The sequence below is a fragment of the Xiphophorus maculatus genome, chromosome 19 (assembly GCF_002775205.1).
Source record: "Xiphophorus maculatus strain JP 163 A chromosome 19, X_maculatus-5.0-male, whole genome shotgun sequence".
Classification (NCBI taxonomy): Eukaryota; Metazoa; Chordata; class Actinopteri; order Cyprinodontiformes; family Poeciliidae; genus Xiphophorus; species Xiphophorus maculatus.
In genome coordinates this window covers 7,649,412-7,671,104 of record NC_036461.1, presented here as the reverse complement: position 1 = coordinate 7,671,104, position 21,693 = coordinate 7,649,412, and the positions used below count along the sequence as shown (strand labels likewise).

The following is a 21,693-nucleotide window of genomic DNA, read 5'->3' as shown; positions in this document are numbered from 1 at the left end:
ACCGGCTTTAAAGGACTAATATTTGATCTTGTGGAACTGAAAGTTGGAATTGTTAATATTAATAAACATGAGACAGATACTGTTATTTTTTATCAATGGTGGGTTGCACCATGAAAACAGCTTTCTGGAAAAATCCAAAAAGTCTGGTGAGGTGAAGACTGAAGCAAAATTTGAGATAATAAGAAACAGCTTAATTAGAAGACTAAGCCCTTTCAGTTTGTGGCCTTCATCAGGGTCATCACAAAACACATTTTGGGTTTATATTAAGAAAGCATAATTGGGAACATTTTAAAATAAACTAATCAGACATTCACACACTAAAAGGCTGATTAACTGTGATTCAGAATGGGAAACTGGGGAAACTGGTCTAAATCAAATATTTGAATTTACTTTAAAACAGTAATCTTATTAGTAAACCAAATTACTGTTAGTAATTGGTCAGTCATTCTTATATCTTCAGCTTGTTCCAGAATACCCTTACTCCCATTTTATCATTACTACACTTACTGTAAACTTTACAAATTTTGCAGGATACTCTGAAATCCATTCAAGTGCCTGACCTGCGAGGTTTGAATTGAATAAAGGAAAAATCTTATGGATATCAACAGTTTTTTTGAGGAATGGAAGTCTATTGTCATCTTCTACTCAGTTTAGAAGTACACGGTGTATGAGAAGTCAGTGCCCTTTAACAAAAGTTGGACTAAGTACCAACAACCAAGGCCCAAGTATGTTTTCTTTTTTTTTAAAAAATGATGACAAATTTGTCCTTAGGATTACCGAGGGAGAAAATGCTGACTTTAAAATAGAAAGGCGTTGGAGGGTGAGAACATTCACTTCCTGAACCAGGTGACATGCAGAGATGTAAAAAGGTGGAAATTGCAGTTTAAACTGAGCTACAGGACATCTGGAATTATAGACTAAAGTCTACTTAACTTTAACTTGAAGGATAAAAGTCAAGTTTTATTAAGTGAAGACAACAAGAGACTTGCAGCTTCAACTGTAAGATTTGGCTCTCATAAACTTGATGCGAACTCACTTTAAAAATCATAAGCACAAGCTAAAAATCTACTTTACATAGTATATTTTCTTTTAAATTGGTCCACTTTACCAGACCTTGTGTCAGCGTTCAGCTGACAAGAGACTGAAGATTTGACAAAAACATTAAGTGATTTTGGTCAGCAGGAGAGCGATAATGTTCCTCGACACACACAGACAGCTTTGAGAGGCCTTCCTCAGGCTAAGTAGCTTTAACCTCCTTTCTCTCATGGGGCCCAGACAAAAGCCCCCAAGGAGGGCTAATAATCACACAATGATCGACCCCTCCTCTCCCTAGTGAGGCTCCAGATTCAGTCCGTCTGTCAATGGCACACAATCACAGAAACTCTAAAAAACATCCCCTACCATTTTCACTCGATCCACTCAATCTTAGATTTGACACCGCTTTTTTTTTTTTTTTTACATTTTATTTGATTGTCTTAGCCTACAATCATGTTTAAACAACCTGATGTGAAGGGTAATTATCTCATGAGAGCCAACAATCATATCACGCTTACAGTCACAACACAAAAAGAACTTTTCTAATCCTCAAGTTAAACTAGGTTCAAAACTCATAAGTTTGCAGATTGACCTACAGATTTCAGCAAAATATTTATCTCTTACCATGATACCATTACCAATAAAATCAAACGCTTTTCATACTGTAGGAGGATGAAGTGTAAGGGTTTATTTGAATTCTCTGCAGTCTGCTTATAATATATAACTGTATAATTTTAATTCAGAAGTTACCTTTTCAGAAAGAAAAGCATGTAATACAGTTTAACTTAACTTGATAGGGTTTGCCAGAAAAGTATGGAAAATAAAAACACAAAACTGGCTAATATCAACAGTATTTAGGATCCAAAAAGTGATTTAGCATTTGACTCCTGCCGATTTGCTCAGGGTTTAAATTAGTTTTTGAGTTTTCGTTTTTTCTAAATCTGTCTTGATTTTGCTCCTTAATTTAATGGGTTACTGTTGTTCTACTGGTTTCTAAGTCCACATACAAGCCTCAAGTCAGTGGTGTCCAAAGTTTTGCACTAATCTGGAAAAAAATATATTCTTTTTTTTCTATTTCATTTGTAGATCCAAAACATATACAGGATACTTTATGCCTCCACCATTACAAAGGCATACATATGTAAATATTAGGGCAATTATTTTTAAATGTGATAGTCCACATGCTTTTTTATTTTTTATCTTTCCCAGCCACATGAAAAATGGTCGCTCTTTGTCTGTCTATCAGTGAACTTGTCAGCCAGACATTTTTCAAAAAGTGTTTACCATCCAAGTGCCTATGCTGGTGGACCAATTTCAAATTTTAGCATAGTCTTTGGGAGTCACACTAAACAAGAAGGAATAAAAGGGTAAACCTCTTTTATTCTGTTTTTTCATTGGTTTATTTTTCTGACTGCCTTCACCATAATGACCCATAGTGTGACTAAAAAAGGCACTGATATTTTCCTCTGGTTTTTGCAGTGATTAAACTTGATTGTGTTAATTAAAGCCGGTCTTCCTGAGCTAGATTTATAAATTTTTTAATTCTTAAAATGTATTTTAAACTATCATATCGGATTTTAAATTAATGAACAGTTATGTGCAAATGGTATAATTATGTGTGAAATCATGGATTTTGAAGCTAATCTCAGTGATCCACTTCATCATTAAAATACTAATCCCACAAAAAAGTGGTGATTTTCTGCCAGATTTTCTATAAAGGATACTGTTTCAGGAGCAACAGCATACATTCCCAAATATGTAGAGCAGCTCTTATTTTAAACAAAATACTCAGAAATATAGTGCAGTCAATAAAATCAGCCATAGATCTGTACAATATAGGGTGTTTATCACATTTGTGGTGCACTTGTGTGTGTGAGAGGAGACTGTGTGGGTGAAGCTCATACTACACATGTGGTGGAGCGTGTAAAAAACAATAGATGATGGATGAAACCCATTGTGTGCATTGTCCTTTACTCTGTGTGTGTGTTTGGATTGGGTCTGAATAGCCGGGGGTTGGGACGGTATTAAAGTGGGAGTTACTGGTGTGGAACAGACCACATGCTCCGTCTTGATTGGCTCATTTTCACCCAACAGTGTCATTTTTCCTTCCTATCCCTTATTTTCCTCTTGGAACAATCACACACTCCTTTCCTCTAATGTTCAGTGAGGACGTGGTTCAAATAGAGTTTTAAAGTTAGACAATATTCAGAAAACCTCCCGTAAGCCAAAACAGCCATTCATCTTAACTATATTTTTTTCTCCGACATCTTCAAATTCCCAGTGAGATCCACACTGCCACCCACTGGCTTCATTTTGACCACCTATATGGTCTGTCTGGTTTGCAGTTGGCTCATCTCCACCTTTGTTTTAAACACCTGCCACAACAGCGCATGTGTCTGTTCAATGTTACTCCATTTTTAGCTCCTTAAGTCATAGATGAAAAACAACAGACCGATAATGAACAATTGTGCTAAAATGAGAGCGAGGGGATAAAAGAATGCAATGTGAAGCGGCCTGGGGAGATGGAGGTGGGGAGAGTAGCTGGGGGAGGAGGGTGGAAGAGCTGGGGGAGGTGAGGAGACGCTGCAGGATCTGGAGGCAGAGAGATAACAGTTCCCCCTCTCTCCGAGTCGTCATGTGAGCGTCATGTCGCAGCGAGCATCTGGCTGATAAAGATAGCAGGGACCACTGCAGTAATCTGCTCAGCACACAGCAAACGCAAACACACACACACACCCCAAAAACTGTGAAAGACACACTTTATCAATTTACAGATTTATTCAGGTGAGGTGGTCATCTGAACCTATAAACTCAGTAAACCAACAACCAGATGGTATTAAAGAAAATAAGCTGTTCAGCTCTGTGTACAGGGACATAAAGCAAACCTTCGGTCTTTACAGGGAAACTGATGCCCACTTATGTTAACTAGACATGTCTGAATTAATCAAACACCTTATTCTGACTAGAATAAAACTATTGTTTCAAAGAGGGTTATATGACCATCCCCTACCTATCTGAGATTTATCATTCTTTTGAGGGAAAGGTGAAAGACGTTTCAAACAAGCTGCCAATCTTTCTGAAGCTGAGGTCCTAACACGTCTACCTCAAAGTCCATAAATGAGAAAAAGGGAACTCAATTAGCTCCATTGAATGTTAAGCTTTGTGCTAGGACAATCAGAAAATAATTTTTCAGAAGGGTTAAATGACAATGATTTGCATCTCATGAACCACAAGACTTCTTGAACAATAATGACTGATAAGATCAGATTAGAATTGCATAGATATAATGCTAAGCTCACAGCATATCAGCACAAACACGTCAAACACGTCTTGCCAATTACCCTGCACGATGGTGGAAGACTTATGGCTTGCTTTGCAGCCACAGCACCTGGACACTTTGAATGCAGTATTTTTGACTCAGTGACTGCAAAGCATTCTAAAGTCAAATGTGAGACAATTTGTCAGGCATCTGAAGCTTTGCCCAGACTGGGGTAAAAACATATTGATCTCACAAAACACCAGCAAATCCACAACAGATATGCTAAAAAAAGAAAATAGGGACTCAGTCATAGTGCAGATCTTAACCTAATAGATTGGGACCTTAAGACAGCTGAACAGAAAGAAATGTCTCCATCACATCAATGAGCTGATGTAATGTTGGGGAGGGGTGGAAAGAGAGTGACCCAAAATCCTGATACAGAGAACTGAGACTAATCAGAGTGATTGGTGGTAAAGGTGGGTCCACTTGGAACAGGATCATGAGATGGATGTTTGACATTGTTCTGTATTACATCCCAATCTGAAAAAAACAACAACTATGATTTAAATGTGGGGATCATTCTTTACCACATCTGAGTAAAGGCAATGATAAGATTCAGTTTCCCATTGTTGCATTTACCAATGACACCACAAGGAAAGATAACATCTGAATAGAGTTTAATTTGGTTCCCAATAGGGAAAAGGAGAGGTAATTAAATCTGACTGGGATCAATTGAATTCTTTAAAATTCACTCCACTGCAAACAGGAAGATGCATGGGCAGGAGGGGCTGTAGGTGTTGCTGAAGGATGACGAGGTGAGCACTGAGACAATAATTACCAATCTCCCACCACAATTGAACTAATTTACCACATTTTTCTGTATGCATCACTCAACCTTTGCATCCCAAGCTAGCCTGCACCATGTCACTGTTTGTGCATGTAAACTCGCTTGCCTGAACCACAAGTTTATAGAAAGGGAAATAGGGGCTGCAGGACAGTGACATGCAGATAATGTCTGCAGAGTGTCAACGCCCGTCATCGCTCTCTGACCGCCAGCTACAGACGATGCCTCAGATGCATGGCACAGAGGTCTCAGTGTGGACAGAATAATGAGGGGACGATAAAGTGGGGGTATGCTGTGATGACAGCTTACACTGATATGACCAGAAAATGGTCACTCTTGAAAAGAAAAAACGAGGTAGAGGAGTTTGTCTGAATTGTTCCAATTTCAGATAAACAGCCTTGGAAAAAGAGTACCATACTAGTAATATTATCAACTCAGATAGCTACACAGTAGAAGAACTGGGGATCAAACTTATTAATTCTGGTATAAATAGGTTCAAACTCTTAACCAGTTTTGTTGGAAAATATGATTTCCTTTTAATTTATGACATACAGATCTAAAATTCAGATTGCATTTTCTGTATACTATTTTAGTTTTGATTTGACTTGAACTGGTTTGCTCATTAAAATATATCTAATTGCTGATCAGTTCAAATAAACCACTATTGTCTAAACCCACTTATTTATGCATGGCCCCCCAGACAGGTGCCTATCTCCCACAGTCACTGCGTACAGATTAGCCACTATGAATACAGAATTGATGTGCATGTAACTGAATGTTATAATTTTAAGATTCAGATTTATTCAAATTTGATGTGCTACTCGTGATACATTATTCCTTAGACTATAGACAAAAATAATTTTGCTGATATGTCTTACAAAAATGTAAACTCCAGTGTATTTTCTGGGGGTATCAGTGAATGTAAATCTGTAGAGTTTGCATTGATGCCTTTTCCCACAACCTGCGGAGAACCACCAATGGAGGTTTAGTTTGTTTTTTGCACAGTAAAACCTGCAGATATGAGTCAGTAAGAGGACGCCTTCAGCTTGATGTGGTGCCAGCAGGGAGATGCATGTGTGAAGCTTTGGAAAATGTCCCAGGCTTGGCTGGTTCCAGTTCTCATGTTCACGCTGTATTAACTCACCAAGCGTGACCTACTCCCACGGTAGAGCTGAGGCCAAAATGACACAGATTTCCACCATCCACACACACAGCAAAGAGCAAGGAGATGGCACACAAGAAGGGCAGAGGGCACCCATGTGTGTATCAGTGTGAAAAACATGAGAAGCACATTTCTCAATGCAGACTTGGGGTATTGGACAGCATAGGTTCCTGAGGTAAACACTATAGAGCAGAAACTGAGTGAAGAGTAAAGTATTTATCTTTAAAAAAAGATTAAGGTAATAGTAATCAGGCATAATTTAGTAAGATATTAAGATAGATAGAATAAAGTAATTGACCTCATTTTTGATCAACATTACAGTAGTCAGTTAAATGAAAGAGGCAAATATAGCCTCAATAGTCTGTTGATATTGTTCATTTTATTAGAATGTAGTGGACCTCTGCCTTTTTATGGCTGAGCATAATAATATTTCACGCTCAAAAAATTCACGTATTTGCAAATTTTTCTGTCACATTGTGCATAACCTTGGAAGCTGAAATAACTAGCCGCTATGCTACTTGGCAGGCTATTGGCTGTCATTTGCAAAGCAAACAACTCATGAGTTGCATTTATTTTCTGTGATGCTGATTGTCTGAACTCACCTGAACAGAAATAAAAAAGACTGTCAATGTTAGTTTCTGCAGTAGTGCTAAGATGATTTTCACTGGGGATAATAATTAAACTACATTAGATGGTTGAACTATGAAAATAACCAGTTGTAAGCGTGTCGTAAGGGATTCAAGGAGGGTTTACCAAAAATAGTGAATGGTAAAGTGTAAAATGAATGTGTTGGTATGGTAAAGATATTCTGTGACAAAAGATTAAAAGACCAAGACTTTTTTTGGTTATTTTTGTTATATTTGGACTTTTGACAGCCATCTTGGGTTTGAATAAATCACTCAAAATGCTGTCTATTTTAGAGGGGAATTTGCATAACTTTGCAACAAACTGTGATCTCAAGCGACTTTGTGTTAGCCTCTGGAAATATAAGCCTTCACAGCTTTTGTGGCATCAAAGCCAGCTGATGAGCATTCAGCATGAAACATAATGGACTTCTCTTATCTGGATATAAATGTTAAAAGCTTAGTGGGCCCAGCACACAGCCCTCAGGTATATCTTATTTTCTCATAACTGCACAAATGTTTTGCAGTCGACTCTCTCTGTGGGACTTTGCATTAATTTTAAAGGCTGAGGGGAATGTTTAGTAGACTGAATTATGCTGATGGGAATTACATAAAATGGATCTGAGAGGGAGATCAATCAATGATAGGCATTTACCTCTTCAGCGTGGATGTGGTGTTTGTATCCGCTTAGCTTTCCTCAGCATCTGATAGCACCGACACTTTAATTTGCTGAGCCGGAGCGTTCAGGTCACCTTCAGCGCTGAAACACTGGAGTTTTTCTTCATCTGAGATAATTCCTCTCTGGGGTCGAATGCTTCTGATAGCAGCCAGTCAGAGCTACATGGCAACAATAGATCATTTCTCTCCTCAAATGTCCACAATTTCTCTGTCACAACTTTAGGATTGGAAGCAGTTATGGTCGGCTAAAGGCAATCGAACGATCACCGCAACTCATTGGGAGCTCAGCCATGTGGAACAAAGCAAAAGCTGAAGAAGATAAGGCAGGCCCATTCTGACTGTCAAACACAGAGCAAAGAAGAAAATATATGCAAAGCTAACTTTGGTGCCATGCCATCGACTCAACTGCACTGCATAGGAGCCACAAAGCAATCGGAAAAAAATGTTCCCTTTTCACACCAGGCTCATTTAGTGATTTCTTTTCAAGAAATGTAGCAGCAGCGATAATCACAGAAAGTTCAAATTAGCATTCTACAAATGACTGTTACATCATTCTTCACCGCTTTTTCATCAAGCCACCCAAAAGATTAAAAAAGCAACCTTAAAATCCTCAAAAAGAGCTGTTCAAATTCACTTCAGCTTCAGATTCATTACAGGTCTTTTATGTAACTACATAAAAATGTAAGAACCATTTGGCTGAACCCAAAAGTCTCTTCACAATCTGAAAGACTTAATCCATTAGAAAAACATGAATATATAAATAAAATAAGCAATCAGAGGACAAAGGCAGCACACTTTATGGCCAAATAAAAGTGCAGCTGTGATAGATGCTGCAGGTTGTTAGCATACATTGCTAAAAGGTGGTTTGAATGACTTTGGTTTAAAGAAAAAAGTTTGAGACCTGTGAAGCTGTCTCCTGTAAAGCTCGTCTAACATCCCGTCTATTTGTTTAGGCCTCATTCAGATTCAGGTTGGCATCATTAACAGTGATGATATCTGGGAAATAACCAGGATTTGTATGTATCCCTGTCAAAGCAGGAGTGCTCTGGAGCATGCAGGTGTGTGTTAATATAATGCCAATAAGGAAATACTATTCCTTAGAAAAGGAATAGTTACCAAAACTCAATCTGGTAAATGTTAGGATATAAATCTATATTTTATGTCCTTTAATCTCTAAAGATTCTCAAATAGAAAACATCTTCGCTGCAAATTTTGTCAAGAAAGATCACAGAGTATAGTTCTTTCAGAGAAATATCAAATTACCTAAAACTTATCAGAATAAACTGGTCTCAGCTAGCATGTTAAATGTTCATCTTCATGGCAATACTAAATACATGTCTGGCTTGGAATGGTTGAAGGACAAAGCTTCCTCTATGTAAAAGGCACAATTTAGGATTGCAAAGTTGTATCAATGTAAAGCAAAAGACACAAGCTTCATTTGCTGGTCCATCCTTGACCAGTTAGATCAGGATTCATTGTAGTTCAGTCCTTATGTTCTTTAAAATTAAAACCACATTCCAGTCTTTGCCTTTACACAGATACACAGCTAAAAATGCCTCTTTGATTTACAAGGCAACTTGTAAAGTGAGAAAAAGGAAATCAGGAGAAACATTGCTCAAATGGTAATTCTTTTGAAACCTAAACAGATCAGCCCCCTAAAACTGAACATGCCTAATTTGGTTGTAAAACAAGGGTGCAAATTAATTTTGGGGTGGATTAACTAACACGAACCATGAAATAAATATTACAAAAAATAAAAAATATATAATTTTGCCCCACCACTCTTAAATAGAGGGAGAAGTTAATCAATTTTCTCAATTGCTCAGGTTCCAGGGATTCTTTAGTTAAAATATCACACTCACACAAACATTGTTGGTGTACAGTAATGCACTTCATCACAATGTTCCTATAAAAATGATTTACTGTCATGATGCAAAATACTAAATAAAGTTGTATATTACCTAAAATATATTACAAAAAATGAAGGACACTTTTTCTCAAAGTGGACCTAAGAAGGTAAATCAGAGTAAAAAGCAGGAACAAAAGGCGGCCAAAGAAAAACAGTAAAACAAGTCAAGTGAATACAAGAGATATATCAAAGACAAAAATAAAAATGAGAAGCAGAATGTTGACTTGGAAAAGATGAATGATGTGGTCTAAATGAAATGTCATTCCCAGTAATGGGGAAAAAAGAACCCATGCCAGAAAGCAGGTCACTAAAATAGCAAAAGATGTATTTAAGCAGTGTTGCCTGAAGCACAGTCGCTTGACAGAACTGTTAGTATTAACTTTCAGGAATCAAAATAAATGGAAGCAGGGCAGAAGGGGCGGAAAGGGAGAAAAAGAATAATGCTTTGGGTTTGTGTGTAGCCCGGCCGGGATCGGCACAGTAAAATAGATGCATTCATGCAATCAGGAAAGCAGACACCTTTCCAAACACTCGAGTGTATTTTTCTTTTGTTTCGTATTTGTGACTTCATTAAATTATATAGCAGCCATAAGCAGTTTGTGAGATCTCAGTTTTATTATTTAGTACAACAAAACTCTGAGCAGTTTGTCGACTTCAGTCGTCACACCAGTAAATTCAGCTCCACAGATCAGACGGAGCCTTTGAAACACACACAATGTACACACAGCCGCTGGCACAAATCAATAGGAGGAGGATGAAATGCACTTCCATTTAATTAAGATAACCAGCACGCTCCCTCATGATCTCTCCTCCTTTTCCTCCTCCTCCATCTTTCTCTCCCTCCTATGCTGCTGCCCATGTCAATCCCCTCTGGGGGGGTGAGCTATGTTGTCGCTCGGAATCTGGATTTAATCGTTTTTCAGATCACCGCCATGTTTTTTTTCCCTTAAGATTGCTACCAACGCCCCACCCCCTGCCTGAAATGTTGTCTAGGGAGCGCTCTGCTGCCGAAATATGTTTGCTCCAGGGCAATTTGACTATTGGGGTTGACATCTTTGACCAAATAGGTTACAATCACAACCTTGTGGGCCAGCAGAGCAATGCTGCAGAGCACTGGAGTGTTTGTAATAACCAGCAACTGGAAAAGGCTAATACACAAAGAAGAGAAAAGAAAGAGTCAAGGACTTAATGCTCTACTGTAGTGTTATGACCAGAAAACCACTAAACGAAGATTTTAAATCCTGTTGTTTCTGTAACATTTTACCATAAACACTCTATCTAGAGTGATATTCAATGAGGATTATTTATGAATAACAAATATGCCTCCAGACACCACCTTACTGCTGTTCTTATTTGGGATGTACCACAAAGGACATAGACAACAACTTTACAAAAATAGACATGTGCATGATCAGTCGAAACAGAACACGCCCTCACCAGACTGGATCTGTGTTTTTATTTCAGTGGAAGAAACTATTTGTGTGACAACAACAGTGAGCATATGTGTTCACCGCCATGGGACCATGGTGGCTTTGCTTCAAGCAAAGGAGTACAACAGGCTATATACATTTGAAATTTAGATAATCAATTTCTTGCCTATCAATAAAAACAGCATTGACATTATTCTGGGGCAATGAATCAGTCTTTAACTGATCCATTGTGAATAAAAATGGGCCTGTGGAGACCTCACATTTTATTCCGTCACTCACCCAGATCCACCTGGGCAACTCTGCAATCATATGCAGCTCAAACTGGGTGTAATCACCACATACCAAACAGGACTCAAATACAAATGTTCAGAGTGTATCAGGTTGTGACTTTCAAACAGCTGGAGGATTGCTGCATCGATTGGCTGCTGCATGAAGTCCGTCTGCTGGCATTTCAACACTTTACAACAGAATGTGCTTATGCTGTTGTTAATCTCAGGGGGACTCAGGAGCATTTGTAACATGGGGAGACACATTGGTTAGGGCAGTAGCGCCTAAAGCGCTTCTCACAAGGCTATCTCTATTTCTCAAAATCATCTATTTTGAGAATTAGCAAATTCCACATCCGTTTGACTTCTTTCCAGCACAGATGCTTACGCACGGCTGCAGTTTAATCATTTATAATGCAGTTACTTCAACTGAGTCAATTGAAGTAACCCAATTGAAGTAACTTTCAATTAAATATTGTGAGGTCAATGGTTAATTTAGACTGAATTAGTGTTGTACAAAAAAAGAGGTTGCATGTGATCACAAACGGACTTTCAAGAATTCACAACTTTCCAATTGCAAGGCGACCACTGTACCACTGAGCCACAGTTGCCAGATTAATCAAAAGTACTCCACCCATATCCAAGCTTGGTCTACGTCCAATCATTCAGAGTGGAATCTGTCCGAGGTGAAGTCTAAAAGGATAATTTGACATTATGTACCAATACTAGTGTGTTGTCAGTCCTGTCATGTTGACATCTGAGTGTGTTTGAGACAATTCCCAGCGCTCATTATCTTCCGATTGTCAGCCTCCTCAAGGTTACCATGAACACACACCCCTATAGTGCATCAAGCCTGATTAGCATACTACTTGATGATCTTTTGCTGCACACTCCTACCTGCTCACTTTGCACACATGTAGACACAACACCCACACATGCTACAAATAGGAGGGCAAATGTTGATACTACTTGATATATTAATTAGATGACTTTTATTACACAGAATTGAGCAGATTTTATTTCATTGAAAGATCAGCCTAATTTTTCAGATGTTTCAGTGGGTTAGCAGGTTTAGGAGTTAGAATATAAGAGAATGATCCAAAGAAAGAATTGGGAGTGGTGGGGCCTGAGAACTACATGTGAAGCTGGATTCTTCTACATGTTATTTAAACTTCGGTGCATACAGCCCCACTCTGAACGTACACTGCCACCATATTCCACTTAAAACCCCAATAAACAACCATTGATATAATTAAAACATCAACAAAGACCCTACAAAACCATCAACATAAAGATTATTTTTATAAAATTGTGCGAGAACACTCTCTCAAGTAACTAAAACAATGATGTATGCATTGCAAGACATACATTCCCATTGTGATGTACAATCGGTGGTGTAGGCACACATTAGGTAAATATAATTTTCCTCCTAAAAATATTTTGCATATAATGTATAAAATTCTAACCTAGGATCTTAATGTTTCTCCAATGATCAATGGTATTTAAAATTTCTACTTATTGCTGATCAGGTCAAAACACAATTTTGATATGCTTTACTTAATTTTTGTGTCACAGGCAGTTGAGCAGCTTTAAGACTTAATATGTCGGTTTTCAAGGTAGTACTTGTTGTAGTACTATTGGGTGCTTTTTTCTTCTATTTGTTGTCATAGCGTAGTGTTCTTCATTTTGTCTGACTCTGTTGTTTTTGTTCTCACTACTGTTTCTTGGCAAACTGGCTGTGCCAGCAAACACTCTGCACAGTGTGGTGCCACAGAGCAGCTCGCCAAGATGGGTCAAAGTCATATGACCATGTGTGTCTGTCTTTCAGTTTCTAGAGGTCTTCCAAATTTTATTCAAACATTTCCATAAATATGGCTTCATCTGTACAGACATCCACTGTTATGTGGGAACTGTAATCAAAAAGACACCACAGCATGACACCCATCCACTGTACTCTGAATGCAAACAGGCACCAACAGCAGAATACTTGGTGACAAAGTAAAGGAGTTACAATTTATAGAAAAATTAACTTTATATTTGGAAACTATTCCAACCACTCAGACGTCAGATCTTAAACCATTGTCCAGTTGCAGATTTTAATATGTCGCCTCGGTTCTGCCCAGTAAACCTGTCCACCTTCCCCTTCTTCAAAATCGGTGCTGGGGGATCCCAGTCTGGCTCATTTATCAGCACTCAGTCAAGCGCATAGACCCCAACTGTCCAAGTATTCTTGAACCCCAGTAAGCCACCCAGTCATGATCTCCTTAATAAACAGGTTCACTGAATTCTGCTACTGGGAGATAACGGTCTTAATCGCTGTTTTAAACACATGATCCTTTTTACTTTAAGAGTTTGTCATTATTCCATGTTTCTCAGATCCTTCTCCAGGCAAAGAACCAGATTTAGTAAATCCTTATTCACGTATTTTCATGGAGAGTGTCACGGTGCCCCTACTGGATCAATTTCTAAAAACCTATTAAGTTTGTTTGTTAGTATTTGGGTATTTTCACTCATTAAATGACAGAAATGCATTATTAATCTGCAGATTATCACAAACTGCAACAAAAGCAAATCACCTTGAACTTTCTTGGTTGGAAGACAAATCTTAGGTTTTAGAGATTTTAGAGGCGAGGTGAGGTACTGAATTCACAATTTTACTATGATTATGACGCTTTTTCAAACTGTCTTTAGTTTGATGAAAAACATGCTGTATACATTTCAAGAAATATTACACAGATCTGCACATCACTGTGTTTCTGTTAGATTCCCATGAGCACTCATGTAGACGGTGTGTTTAAACCAGAGGGAGGCGATAAGACAGCAAGAATCAACCGAGAAGAGACAAAACTGCAACTGTTTAAAGAAACTGCTGCAGGTGAAAGAGAGGCAAAGAAAGGATGAGCTAGTTAAGGCGGGAATGAGAAGGGAAAATAGAGAAGACGCAGCAGGGGATGAGAAACACTGCCAGATAAGGGGAAAAAGAATCAAAGAATCAAAGAGAAATCTAAAAGTTAATATAGAGAAGTTAGTTTGAGCTCATAACAGTAAATTATGACCCTTCTGAAGCAGAGGCTGTTTCTTATCTTATTTTTCCTCTGCCACTAGTGCAAAGGCATGCAAACAGAGCTAGAATGGAGCCTCTCGTGTGCCGAACAGGCGACAACAGAGATCCTGCGTGTGTGCAATACCTAATAATGGCAACCATCTCGCTGAGGGATTAGACACAGCAACAAGAAAATAAAAGAGCGGAGGTGAGGGAGGGGAGTGGAAATCTCTGGGAGCAGAAATCTTCAGTAGCGAGCACCAGGCTTATGTAGGGGGGAAGCCATTTTGGGTGCACAACTAATCACACACCGACAGGAAACAGGTCTAAATGTGTTACAAACACAAGCCACCAGCCTTTATCCTTTCTAAAACAAAGTCTGCATTTTCCATGTTATCCAATACAATGATTTTCATGTAAAAAAGACAAAGGATTGCATCTTTAATATCACTAGATTAGACATGGAAACATGATAAGTCAATCATCTAACCACAATTCTTCAAGCCATTATCCAATTTGAACTCAGTTACATTTTAAAATTCAATTTTTCATCCTCAGACATTCAGATTTTTTGACAAATTGAGCATTTTTTTTTTCTACACATTTTCAAAGAATGTCTGGACATCAACACGGATTTTTAAAAAATTGTTGTACAATTGTATAGCTTGCATTTTCTACAGAGCAAGCTTAATTTTTACCTAATAAACCAAAACAAAGATTTTGTCTTAAAAGTTACGGGAGTCTTTAATATCCTTGACTCAAAGGGTTTAACTCTAAAGTTAAAACCAACTAATCTTTACTGTGAAGCATTGCTGCCAGCTTTTTCCTACTCATACATCTGTGCATTATAAAGATTTTATCTCACCTCCTTCAGAACATAATAGTTGTTATTTAACAATTTCAATGTTTTTAGTGACATTTCCTGAATTCATGTAATCACACAAAAGCATCACCGCAGACCACTATGTATTTACTGAAGTGAGATGTGAATAAAAAAAGGTTTATCTGTGGTTTGAGACGTTGGGCAATTCCATTTCTAAGGCTCCAAGCCTTAAAAGCATACTATGATGGGAATCAAATTCCAGCCTAAAACCTCCAATTATTTCCTGGAAAATTACTAATTAACTAACTTCTCTCTTTTATTGCTGCTGTTTACATCTTGTCATAAAAACATAGAAATGCATGTCTAGTCATAGAAATGCCTCAAGTAAGCAGGATATTCTGTCAGATAAGTTTCTGATAAAAAGAAACCGTGAGCATCTCATAAATCCTGCAGAACACAGCTGCTGAGTGGACACTTTGGTTTGCAGAAAGCAAAGCTGGAGAGGGTTTTTCTGAAAACTGATCAGCTGTGCGGCCTTCCTGCACGCACTTAAAGCCTTTAAACAAATCATGAAACACACTCAAACACACACAGAACACACAAAGCAAGTCTCTTTTCTCCCCCTTTCATTTGCTGCTGGCTTAATTACTCACTTAATACAAGCACCCTCAGTGAGAAAGCATTATAGAACACAGACAAGTAAACACATTAAAACATCTAACACGCTCCACTCAAACACTCACAGAGCAATCGCCGCTTTTCATACTGGTGGAAAAGGAAAGATTTTGAAAAGGCTGTACCTTTGCTTTTAGCTAGAAGAGCAGCAGCAGCAGCAGGAGGAGGAGGGGGAGGAACAAAGAGTCCACAGCCGAGACAGGCCAGGCAGGGAGGAAGAAGAGGACAGGGTGTAAGTTCATGAGGGTTAATCAGAACAGAGCACCTCTCAAACATTTAAAACATGCAAACATAGCAAGCAATAAGGAATCCTGGAACAAGCTATTACAGCTTGAATGAAAACATTTGAAAAATAAAGTTCTGTTCAACGTGGATAGCACAGAATCAACACATGCAGGTACTCTGTTCTGCAATTAAATGACATTTACCGTACATCTTTTGTAAACTTAAAAAAAATAAATAAATAAATAAAAGACAAAAAAAACAATAAAAAATTTGCATATATTCCTATTTTGCTATTTTGTTTTAACAGCTGGAATTAAAATGTCCATGAACGCTGTATTGGTTAAAAGTAGGTCAGTTTCCATTTCATTTCAGTTCTGCAAATACTTTACATTTAATTTCCTCATAAAATTTATCTCCTATTTCAACCTAAGGAAATATGTCAGACTTAAATGTCAGATTTTAACAATCAAATTGGGTTGATCTGTATCATTCCTCATCTTTCTGCTAAATAAGCACAGTTGAGCTATTTTAAATTAGACATTTGATTCTTAGAGGAAACTTAAGTCACCCAGCTGACTGTTTGGACATTTAGAGACTTCCATGGACGCTTCTAAATGTCCCTCATTGATAAAATGAAACTAACACTTTTTGGAATTTTCCATTTAGTCAGCAGCCAACTGGGCCAAGACCCAAAGGTTTCTTTGCTACTTTTGAACTTGACGTACACCCACATAGGCAGACCTCAACCTCCCTGTTCGGCTTGGTCAAGCCGTAAGAGATCGGGGGCCCAACAAAGCATTCGCAGTTCTAGAGCACACAGGTTTATTGGTTTTTGTAAGCTGACCAGACCATGGGGATAACTGAGCTAGATTAAAGGTGAGCTTGTCTGGAACCTACCAGTTATTTCTAATATGAAAAAAAGTTAGCATTTTTACAAATTTTTCAAATGCAGGGAGAATTTTCCACACTTGTTAGATGCCTACGATTTACGAATAAAGTCATGTTCTGCCTGAAAGATCTCAGATTTGTCTACAACTGACTCACCTTCTACACTTATCGTCTCTGCGTACAGAAGCATGCACTTCCATAGACAACACTCACCTCAGCAAAACATGCAGTTCCACACCAAAATCAAAAACAAAGAATGTTTTATGGAGAAGAAGTAAAGAAGGCGTACCTTGTTCTGCCATCATGTGTGCGAGGCCTTGAGAGGAAGAGAAAAGGAAATAAAAGAGAGACAGAGAACACTCTGATTCAATACTCTGTGGTATTGAGATGAAACATGCTTTCAGAAGGGAAAGCATGACATCCGAACACAATCACTTTCCAAAGCTTCCTGTATCTGAGCAGGAGGCTTCCTGAGAAAAATTCACACTTTTAAAGAATACTTCAACTGGGAAATCAGAACCAGAACTGACCTGGTAAACCACCTGGTACCTCACATAACTGTAGGATTTTAGTTTTGGGAACAAAAACAAGTTTTGAACATTGTTATTGTCTTTGAGATAGAAAATAACTAAAATATCATCATACAGCTACAGCTGTTTCTAAAATATAGATGAAGATTATTACCTAGACCTGTATTTGTTTGTCTTCAGGGTAAAAGATATGTTTCTAAGTTTGGAACAACAGTGACAATTTCAAAGCCTTCTAGAATCATCAGTACCATTCTGTCTTTTGTCCTGTTTTTTTTTTGGGGGGGGGGTTCCAGATTTGTTGCAATTTTATATTGCAAAAAACCCTGGAAAATAATGGCTCAAATCATAAAAAGCCACATATTGACATGGCATTCAAGATCATGGTGATGGGATGGAAACTTTTGATTGCAACTGCACACATTAAACATAATTTTGGGATCAAAAACTATAGAAGAAAGAAGCAGCATAATTTTTCCCCAGTAATAATGTGGTAGCACTGAACAACAGAACTGGGACTGGTCTTCAATTTATTTTTTTATTTTCCAAGAAAGGCTTTGGAACATTTTTAGAAAATATTTCTACAAAAAGCTTTAAAATGTAAGTGATTTAAACAATAAATGTCTATTTTGGGCCAGAAGTTGCTGTTTGATGTTGTACCTTTTAATGACAAAAACATTTAAAAACTAGATTTTTTGAAATTCCAAAGGAATGAACTGGCTTCTTATGAAAACTAAATGCCTCTGCAGTCACATCTCCCCTTTTACGACTGTGATGTAGATTTTAACCCTTAAGCCAAATATATTTTTTTAAATATTTGCAACTGCACAATGTATTCTTCCTGATTGGTCGTTTCAGGTCCCATTTCAACTCACCTGGTATGGTCTTCCTGACCCCTGTAATAAAAAGAGACAGAGAAAAGAAGCAAAGAAACCAGTATTAGAAACACACTTTGTACTTGCATGATGAATGTCATGCAACTTTTAAAACACTTTACAGTCAATGCAAATGGTTGGCAGTTTACACAATCATTTGCATCTGTTACACAGTCCAGCTTCTTAACAGTAAAGTGAGAAAGAAGAACCATTTGATTTATGACATTTGGATAGAAGAAAAGGAAGATGACCCACTGCTACCAGATTACTCAGCAAAAGAAATTATGCATTCAATATAAAGGAAATGTTCCCAGAAAAAAGTTTGATAAAAAGCCATGCAAAGTTCAGATGCTGTTGAATGTTCTGTTTTAAAACCCAAGACTTAAGAACACTCAATATCAGCATTAAACATTTTATATCAAACATTGAGCTTTGGGTGCATGATTTATTGTTATTTAAGCCCAAAGATGGCTTTACATCACACTGCGTAGATGATTTTCATCACCAAATTGAATTTTACTTTGGTTATAGAGGAGTTTCTATTTTATTGAGCTCCAGAGAAGCAACGTAGCTGCAGAATAAAATGAACAGTAATCGACTTGAGATGCATTAAATGTTCAGAGCATGGACTAATTGGGCATGTTATGGTGTTAATATGTGAACACAAGCAGATGGTGGTTGATTTGGTATGCATTAGATATTAATTCAGTTTCAACTGAGCAGCTCCAATATGGAAGAGGTCCAGTTACTTTGGGGAAAAGACATTTGTGATGAGAAAACTACTTCTTAAAAAAACATTATTTTAATTTTATCTGTGTTTACATTTTTTGAACACCACACACAAATGTTACAGAAATAGCTAAGATAATAAACAGAATAATACTGGGATTGCTTTTTGGACATTTTCTCTTTGTTCAAATGAAAAACCTGAAAACATTTCAGCTCATCTCACATTTTACCTCATTGTACTCAATGAACCCCATGCATGCAAAGCTTTGATTTACATCAAGACAATATTTACTGACCACATGAGCACAATATCAAGTTTTACTGAGTGATGCTAGACTTTTAAATCAAAACTTTATTTATGGACCAACTGTGGATACTTCCCTAACTTTTAGAGGACAATCTGAGTAAATTGTATAAAACTTCATTCTGACTTGAGATCCTTGCTGAGATTAATGAAAGAACTCCCTGCTGTTACTCTAAGTTGCCAAAGTAGACAACAGCATGGCCGTCAACTTATTAATCACTAAACAGTCACAATTTACGAGTGCGTGTTAGAGAGAATGCACAGATTACACCACAAGAAATTAAAAGTTTGGAAAATAGTGCATGTAAAATAAAATGTAAGCTTTTTAGCACTTAGATCACAGTGTTCTTATTATCTCATGATTTTTCTGGGAATCAGAGATTTAAATTTATGTAATGTAAATCTTGCAATTTTTTCTATAATTTTCTTTCTCGGTCTTTCGTTACGACCCAGCACTCAGGTGGATTGTGTCTGTGTGATGAACAGCTGGATTCAGTCCCCTCTCTTTGCTGCTCTGTCATTTTCTTCTCCATCTTGACCTACTTCCTCCGACAATTTCCTCCCCCTGCATTGTGCCGCTTTGTAGCATCAGATTTTGGTGAGACAGCAAGTGAGATAAAGATAGTGAAGCCATAAATATTTAATGAAGGTAATAGCCCGGAGAGCAGTCAAATCGTTGCAGGTATTTCTAACTCGTGCCTCCAGCTGCACACTGAGAAATGCCTCCTGATTAATTTCACGCAGATCATCTCACCGTGTCTTAGACAAACTTATTTATTCATCAGTGGACATATAATCCAAGTGAATGTGCTTGATTTTCTTTTACCTCTACACCCAAAAGGTGAGGTGAGAGAATCTGGGGATTAGAGCTCAGAGTGGATTACCTAAAGGATGATTCATGATGGAATTCAGAAACTGGGAAAGCGTAATTATTCAAGAGGTATTTCACCACTGCCGGATTATTAACAATGACATCTGCAGAAAAATATACCAATTACTGTGAATGCTCATCATCATCCCGAAGCTTCAGGATCTCTGATTTCACCAGGAGCTATGTTTCATGTTGATACGAACATATGGACAGCTGGAGGAACAGCAAGGAAGGCCTGCTGAAGCCATCTGGTGTCAATGGGTGTGAAACTGGACAGTTTCAGAGGACAGTTGAGACGGTGAACACTGTAAGTGTTTTACCTTCAACTTAAACAGTCAGCAATCTGATAGCAGTTATTGTGTTTAACTGGCCACAGAAACATCTTGCTGATCAGAGTGGTGTACGGTCGATTAACGCTGATTTAAAGAAGACATACTGTGAACACCACTCTTTATCAGAGGGATGGTTAAAGAAAATTAGTGACTAACAGTATTGTGAATACCAAGGAAGAGAACAAACTATTCATGAAGAAAGTTCTGGAGAAGTAAGTTTTAAGTAGATTTATATGATAAAACAATATTGCAAGTTTTGACTATCTCAGAGAACTCTCTTCAATCCGTCACTTGAAAAGAGTATGGCACAGCTGCAAACCATGAGTGGCCATTGTAATAATTATATATGAAGGGAGCTTCTCTCGCTCTCAAATTTGAAAAATATTTGTTTGGACCCCCCACATTCACATTACTTCACAAAAGAATTAATTTCACATACTGCAAACTCTCCAGGTTTTCCTGGTCACCTACAACAACCCACCATAACAAATAGCTACTCCAAGCATAAACTACAAAGGTAATCGCGAATGGCTGCTAAAACCAGGAAAAGATAATGGCAGTCGTATTGATATCTCATATTGTCTGACTTGTGTCATGAGGTGACAGAATATTCTGTTTAGCTATGCTAGTCGTTCAGTTGGAGTAACTGCAAAAGATATAATTGAACTGCAGACGTGTGTAAAGCGTCTTTGCTGGGGAAAAGTTGATTATTTTTCAAAATAAAATCCTCCACAAACTACTGTTAAAATGAGAAACTTAACAGACCAGTCAAGTCACCATGAGCCACACATGAAAAACAGAGCGGTTGCATGCAAATTTAGAGCCGCACATTAACCACCCCTGCTTTAGTTAATGTGCCAGACTAGCACGCATGGGATGTGTCAGTCTGAGTTGTCAATGGGAATCAGTGGGTTTCTGGTTCAATCCCCACTTCATCCACTTCTGCGCGGAAGACACTTCATGCGCTTTGCCTGCTGGTGGTGGTCAGTGGTCCCGGTCCATGGCAGCCTCACCTCGGTCAGACTGTCCCTGGGAATCTGTGTCAACTATCCAGTAGCTTGCCACCATTAGCATGTGAATGTGCCCACAAATGGGTGAATGACTGAATATAGTGAGAAGCGTTCTGGGGCCCTCTGAACATGATAAAGCGCTATACAAGTACAGGCCATTTATCATTTTAAAAAATTTTATTGAG

At 38.0% G+C, this 21,693-nt stretch overlaps 1 protein-coding gene across 1 annotated transcript in view; it reads right to left on the bottom strand.

Annotated features, from left to right (window-relative positions):
• Window positions 1-21,693, bottom strand: part of nrxn3 (neurexin 3) — a 121,363-nt gene that overhangs the window by 78,196 nt on the left and 21,474 nt on the right. The window contains 3 exon segments of the mRNA XM_023352245.1: window positions 15,873-15,884; window positions 17,150-17,176; window positions 18,263-18,283. Of these exon segments, the coding sequence (XP_023208013.1) occupies window positions 15,873-15,884; window positions 17,150-17,176; window positions 18,263-18,283 (60 nt within the window).